General features: G+C 30.2%; 1 protein-coding gene across 1 annotated transcript; it reads left to right on the top strand.

Moving 5' to 3' along the window:
- Positions 1-2,748: 2,748 nt before the first annotated feature.
- Positions 2,749-7,147, top strand: LOC149251887 (haloacid dehalogenase-like hydrolase domain-containing protein At4g39970). The gene is made up of 11 exons (XM_089459617.1): positions 2,749-3,310; positions 3,397-3,490; positions 4,720-4,764; positions 4,885-4,935; positions 5,205-5,279; positions 5,381-5,414; positions 6,058-6,113; positions 6,254-6,313; positions 6,471-6,530; positions 6,662-6,708; positions 6,877-7,147. The coding sequence occupies exons 1-11, from the start codon at positions 2,892-2,894 to the stop codon at positions 6,923-6,925; spliced, it is 990 nt and encodes a 329-aa protein (XP_089315743.1). The 5' UTR covers positions 2,749-2,891; the 3' UTR covers positions 6,926-7,147.
- The last annotated feature ends 436 nt before the right edge of the window (positions 7,148-7,583 follow it).

Genomic DNA, 7,583 nt, shown 5'->3' with positions numbered 1-7,583 from the left:
ATTTTTCCCTCCCGGGAACATAATCTGAATCAGTTACTTTCTCTCCTTGCTTTTTGTTTCTCATTTTTGTTTTTGGCCACTAGGTTTCTCACAATGTCCTTTGCAAAGCAAGTTTTTCATCTTTTGCATGTGATGTCTCTATATCAACACGGATTATCCCACTCTTTGCTTACTATTTGGTTTGTATGCTGATATCATACATATATCCTATGTTTTGTCACATATTTATGTTTTCCCTCCTTGTACTGTTTATAGGAGGTAATGTTTTTATGGTGATCCTTTATAGACTTGTTAAGTCTATGGTTTTGATTTGGTGTTTTCTGTCAGATTATATGTAATTTTTGCAACTCATCTGATATTAATACAAAATCATATTTTTTCATATTGAAAAAAAAAAAAACTAATTCTGATCTAAATTCCATATAATTAAAAAAATAAAAATAAATAAATAAAAATAATTTTTCTATCCGTATTTAAGGCAATTAAAAGTGTTTATGTTTAGGAGAGGTAGTTCATGATATGATATAAATTTTATTGTGGATCTAACATTTTTTTTAAATTTAGCCTAAAAAACATCCTAAAAAACATAAGAGTTAGGAAATGTGAGAGTTAATTGTTTTTGTTTTTATATATTTTCAATTTATTATTATATTTTGAAGTTATTGAAAATGATTATAAATATATATATATATAGAAACATTTATTATTGGCATTATAAAGATTCATAAAATTGGGATAAAAAATTTCATAATTGATCTAAATTCTCTAAATATATATTTATAAAGATTCTAACATAATAAATGGCACTAAAGTATGAAATGTTTCTATAGACTATTTAAATTCATAAATAATATATGAAATTTTATAGATATTAAATTATCCAACTGATTGTATAATTAAATGTATAGATTGGATGTGATTGCATTGCCTTTTGCACCCAAATGTGCTCTCCATTTACACTAGCAAGAGCATATTGTTGAGGAGAGAATAATTTGAAATTTTATTTTAGTTTTCCAGTAAGCAAAGGATCCAAGCTATCGTTTTTGTTAACTAGTAATGTAAATCAATCTTTTTCTAAGATGTAAATTTATTTGTAATATGAGATTTTACTTTCAATCAAATTTTCACAAGTTAAACTTTATAAAATTTTAAAATTAATAAAATAACAAATAAGTTCATAAACATTATACATTGAAAATGAATGATAAATAAAATCGGAATAATGATAAAAGTCTATCCCAAAATCATCTCCAACAAGAACAGATTTTTATAACGTTTTGAAATTTAAATTTATGAAATTAAAATGACAATAGAATATGTTAAATGAAATTAACTTATTTTATATTTTTTTCAAATTAATTTTTATTTTAATTTATAAAAATATTTTAATTTAAAATAATTTGATTAAAATAAATAAATTTATACTAATAAATATCTTTATTCTAAAAATAAAACTAGTTTAGATTTATTTTAACATTAGATTTACTAAGTCTCTATAGAGATAAAATCTAGGTATAAATCTCTTTAAAAAAAATTAATCTTTTTGGATGTTCAATATATTTAAAATTAAAATAATTTTTTATATTTCTAATATTTGTTTTGAATATATATATATATATATCATTTTAAAATGAGGTCAAAGTTTAAAAACTTTTTCCAAGTATCTTATTTTAATGGAAAGAATTTTGTGTGTATTTTTTAAGCCTTTTAAGATGAGGACAAAGTTTATAAATTTTTTACATATATTTTATTTTAAGGAAAAGAATCGATTCGAAAAGAATTTCGATTCGAGGTCGAAATTTTAAATTATATTTATTAATTTGATGAAATGAATTGTTTATATTGAAATTTTGAGTATTTAAAAATTACATTTTATTAATTAATAAAAATTTATAAATTTATTTTATATTTTATTATTTATTTTATATTTTTTTAAATAATAATATAAAAATTTGAATTTAGACTTTTATTATTCATAATAATTATAATAGTATTTTCCGTAAAAATTATATAAGAGATAATTTCGTCGACTGAACGAGTCAAGTCAGTGTGGTTCATCTGATAAGATGACAATGCAATAAATAGATGTAGAGAGCAGCGAAATAATCATTTGGGAGTAACAACTAGTTTGATTAAAGACATAAATTAGTAATTAGGATATGACCAAAAAATAAAAGAATCTAACTAAAACTTTAAATTTAAAAAATATTATTAAATTAAATTCTTATTAATATTATTAAATTAAATTCTTATTAATATTATTAAAAAATTAAGTAATAATATTATTAATAATTAGTATTTTAATAAAATAATATTATAAACCATGTAATTATAATACGTTAACTTTATCCTTAAAAAAAAAAATATACCCCTTTATAACCTTATTATTATATATAATATTCTAATATATATATATAATATTCTAATAACTATTATTATTAATAGGCTTAAACCTATTCATAACTCTAATTATTAACTAATATATAATTAATTTTAAAATATTGTAAAAGATGCACTAATTTTTGCATTTAGTCAAACTCCCTGTTATTGTCAAACGGCTAATTAGTTTACCGAAAAATGCTGTTATAAATAAAAAAATTACTTAATTGCTTATGTTTTACAATATTGTATATATTTCTATAATCAATAAAATATTTATATTATAATTATTTTATATTTTAAAATTAATGAAAAAAATTAATTCCCTTTATTACTCCTTTCCTTTATGTGAGGTCCCTGGTCTACATGAGATGAAACATGGAGAATGAAGAGTTTCAATAGTACAATAAATCAATGGTGTTTTTGGGCCTTATCTTCGTTATCTACAAACCTCGTAACATAAACAGCATAGGCCTCATCTAACATGGCAATAGAAACAACACAGATCAGAAATGGGTATCCTTGCTACGCTGAGCTTGAACACCAAATTCTTCAATCCTATTCACACAATTCCATATCCTTCCATTCAAATCTCATTTACAGTCTCCCAGCCGAATTCATGTCTTCTCCCACAACACAACCAACTTCCTACCTCCATAACAATTTCAAACCATAGAAAATTAAAAACACGGATAATTCCTCCTGCTGCTGCTGCATCATCTCCTGCAAAGGCAAAGGTGTTGGAAACTCTGATTTTCGACTGTGATGGCGTGATATTGGAGTCTGAACATCTTCACAGAAATGCATATAATGCAACGTTCACCCACTTTAATGTCTGCTGTCCTTCTTCGTCAAAACCTGTGGATTGGGATGCAGAATTTTATGATCAACTGCAGAACCAGATTGGTGGCGGGAAGCCCAAAATGCGCTGGTGGGTTTCTCTTCAATTCCTAATTCATATCTAATCATTTCTAAGTCCCATTGTTTCTGAAAGCCCGCTTTTCGCCTACTTTGCAGGTACTTTAAAGAGAATGGTTGGCCTTCTTCGACTATCTTTCAAACGCCTCCAGCTAGTGAGATTGATCAAGCCAAACTTATTGATACTTTACAGGTGCGATATGCCCAATTTATGTGTTTGTATCTGGGTGCCTGTATTTGTTTCTATGGAATATACATACGTTGGTGTCATCCAAAGGATTTGTATGCCATCCAAGTTTTGTATCAATCTTGAAAATTGTATTATATAATCAGTGGTGGCAACATAGAAGATGGCATCATGTTAACATACTCAATGTTTTTCCACTGGCACAAACCCATATAAACCAGTGTTTGATATGCACCTTGGGAAAGAGAAGCTTGAGGTCGTGTACCTTGAGTTCAAAGTTATTTTTGTGAGCTTGAGACATGCATTATTGAGCTTAGCAATCTCAGGGTCCATATCAGACCCAAGTCTAGATGGGGCCGCACTGTTCTCCATATTCAATATACTTTCTAGACTCAACGAATCATTACACAATAGCACAACAGACAAAGAGTTGATAAATCACCCCATTACCACTTGGGCTGTAGAATACACATCGTTTTTCTCCATGTAAATAGTGGATGAGAAACGCAAGGCTGATCAGATTTCTAATACCCAAAATATGTATTATCATGTGATGATTATTATCAGAATTTGTAATTTCCAGCCATCCTGGTATGGCTAGGGTTTTCCCTCTCTTCAGGGCATGCAAGGGTGAACTAATGAGTTTTTGTTCTTCAGCAACCTTTCCCCTTCCCTCTATTTTGAGCAACTTTGTTGGATCCTTTTGGTAAAGAGTGATTTGGAGAGTATCCCAGGTCATCCAAACTGCTATGAACAAAATTGTAAACAAATAGATGTGATGATCTCCAACTCTTATGCTGTCAGTGCAAGCCTTGAGAATGTGGGTGCCCAATAAGCAGAGAGTTATGCTTAAGTACTGATTTTTGCCTGCTTGAAACCAAAGCCCCATTGAAAATTAATAATTATTGTTCAAACTTGAAACCTACTGGATTCTAGTCGCAGAATTGATAGAGTGTTTTTTCAAATTTTGGATATTGTATTTACTATTTTTTCAGGGTCAAGTGTTGCGAGAATATTTTTGTTTATTTATTGATGTCATTATAAATGTTTTTTTTAATCAAATGAGCTACTTTTGTAACTTTTAGGATGAGAAATTACTACTAACTAGTCTCCCTTTGTTGACTTCCACATAATCATTACATGCATACAAATTGTTTGCTCAAAAGAATTCAAACCCATGGAAAAATTGTATGTATATATCAAGCTTACTTCCTTTCCATTGCTTTCCATGACAGGAATGGAAAACAGAGAAATACAAAGATATCATCCGTTCAGGGGCAGTAAGTTGTTTGCCTCCTAAATTCTATATTGTATCTTTGTAATATTGGAACAATTTTTCCCCGTTTCTTTAGGCGGCGTATTCTGGTTTAAAATGTGTGAAATTTCTCTTTGGTTACCAGGTAAAGCCAAGACCAGGGGTGTTGCAGTTAATGGATGAAGCCAGGGCCGCTGTATGATAACTATCTTATTGTTCCCTCACAATCTTCTCAGGACCAAGGCAGTATTCTGTTTAGTAAAAAAAATACCCATAACGTAGAGACACATTGGTCTGGCAGTTAAGGATTACATTTCCAAATTGGTTGTAACAAACGTTACATTCACATGCAATCTAATCCTATAGGGTAGCAGTAGACAGTGTCCAAACTCCACATCTCATACACCCAGGCCATAATCAATTGGCAAGCACGGCTTAATAGAATTTCTTTGTTTTGTGATGTAGGGAATCAAACTTGCAGTTTGTTCTGCAGCTACAAAAAGCTCAGTAATACTGTGTCTTGAAAATCTACTTGGGCTGGTACTGCATCCCTTGAGTCTAGAATCTATTACCAATGCTTATTGGTTCCTCTTATGTTACAGCATGCATTCCTTTTAGTAATAGGTTTTCTTCTTCTGCAGGAGCGTTTTCAACAGCTAGATTGCTTCCTTGCAGGTCTGTTTTCAGCAATCTGATTCTGTATCTTGAATTGTATCTTAGTATTCATTTGGTTCGTGATTGAGTAGTCAAACTCATTGTGTTCTTTGGCATCTATAACATGACCAAACTAAAGGTGGAATAAAACTGAATGAGTCTAATTCAAACAGTCATGGTTTTGGAAGGCCACCAATATTTTGTAAAATATCCACAAGAAAATAATCCAATCAATCTAGTGATTGCAATGCTTCCGAAACTGGGGATAAAACAAAGCTCTCTGATACCGCGTGAGAGATCTTGTATAAAAAAGGCCCCTGTTATTCTGTTATTTGAATAAAAAGCAAAACATCATATATGCATGTGATTTCTGATATGAGAGATCCAAGAAAGGAAACATGTTTTCACTGTTATAAAACAACAGTAACCTTCAGCCACTCAAAGGAAATGAGCAATTTTAAATAACAAGCTACATTTCTAGGCGTCCTTGACGTTGAAAGTAAACCATCTTCCAAATTTGTACCCTGATTGAAATGCTTACTTATGAACTGCCGAATGTCATCAATAGTTGCAAGAATCTCATATCAGATCATTATTGTTTTGACTTATGTTTAGCAATTTTTCTAACTGAATCCAAATTTGATACTCCAATCTATTCTGGTAGGTGATGATGTAAAGAAGAAGAAGCCTGATCCTTCAATTTATTTAGAAGCTGCAAAGGTCAGTTATCTTTTGAAAAAGGTTTACCAGGTTTACATAATGCACCAAACCATGAAGAAATTTAGGCACCTCATACTTTTGGGAAGATATTTGTGCAATGTTTTCTGTCATTTTCAAGACTTGATGTTGTTCCTCTCCAGAGATTGGGAAAGTCAGCCAAAAATTGTCTTGTTGTAGAGGACAGTGTTATTGGTTTACAGGTATGAAATAAAGTTTTTAACCATGAGAATCTCCTCCAAAAGATACTTGTAATTATTTATTTTATATTTGCACTGTTATGCTGCTGCTTATATTGGGGTATTATAAGGTTTTTCCCTCCATAGTCTGAGAGGAAATATGTGCATCTTTGTTGATCAGGCAGCAATAGGAGCAGGAATGGCTTGTGTCATATCATACACCTCTTCAACAATAGATCAGGTGTGTTCAATTATTATTTTTTTCTCCTCTTTGAATTATGTATTTGGGAAGCTGCAGATAGTTTTAAAAGAAAAAAGAAACAGATATTAACATCAAAGGTCTGAGTATGGTTTAAACTTTTCATTATGTAGGACTTCAAAGGTGCAAAAGCAATTTATCCGGACTTGAGTAATGTACAGTAAGTTTCCACACTATTGAAATTCTCTCAACATGTGTGAGTGGGTGTGTATTTACTATTTTTAGATTTTGATTGGGACAAAATTTAGCTATCATGAACTTGTTAATGTTAAGGCCTCGTGTTGCAACCAATTTGTGCACATTGATTTTACTATCTGTTTCCATGCAGCTTGAGAGACCTTGAAGTGATACTTGAGGACAACCTGGTTGTTTCATAAGAAGAAAAGGATGAAGATGGAATAATCACTTCCAAGAGCTGGCATTCCTTGGCATCTAGTTTTGTCAATTTGGTCTCTTACACCTTCTACATTCACAACTATTGCTGTCTCGGCAAAACAAGCCAATTAGACTTGATTTTCAATTTGAACAAATCAATATGTTGTGTCAATGACAGCACTTTCTTTTTTCCTTCAAATAAAAAAACATGTTTTATAAATGAATCATTAAGAAGATGCTTGTAGTGCAACACATTGAATAGCATATAATACACCTTAAGCATCACAAGTACAAAGTTATCATAGCATACACTTCTCTCTAAATACATTTGCATCAAAATATACATTTGTTTACAAAAAAGGGAACAGTGCCATCACCAATACACTGCATCCCAAAATGTACAGAATTAAAAAGACTAAAAGAGCAAATGTCTAGAGTAGTATAAAAGTTCCAACATGAAAAACATGACCAAGAATCAAACGAATAAAATGCTATCAGCATTATGCTCTTTTAAAAAAATAATGTTAAATAAAAATTATCATCTCGGACTAACATTTCAAAACAGTTATTAACATGGAAGTGCTAAATTTGCATGCACTCACATCCTGACCAAGTTCAAATTTCTCTTGAATAATTTATGATTATTGATAAAATGTCCAT

The sequence above is a fragment of the Pinus tabuliformis genome, chromosome 7, assembly GCF_031772625.1.
Source record: "Pinus tabuliformis cultivar Carrire ecotype Pingquan chromosome 7, CPIR1, whole genome shotgun sequence".
NCBI classification, from domain to species: Eukaryota; Viridiplantae; Streptophyta; class Pinopsida; order Pinales; family Pinaceae; genus Pinus; species Pinus tabuliformis.
Note: the sequence above shows the minus strand (reverse complement) of the source record. Positions and strands in the feature narration are given on the sequence as shown.

What these genes read in the sequence shown, in the direction of transcription:
- LOC149251887 (XM_089459617.1), top strand. Translation starts at nt 2,892, where the DNA reads ATGGGTATCCTTGCTACGCTGAGCTTGAACACCAAATTCTTCAATCCT. An exon ending in AACTTATTGATACTTTACAG is followed by an intron (nt 3,491 to 4,719) that starts GTGCGATATGCC and finishes TTTCCATGACAG; the next exon opens with GAATGGAAAACAGAGAAATA. An exon ending in ACAGTGTTATTGGTTTACAG is followed by an intron (nt 6,314 to 6,470) that starts GTATGAAATAAA and finishes TTTGTTGATCAG; the next exon opens with GCAGCAATAGGAGCAGGAAT.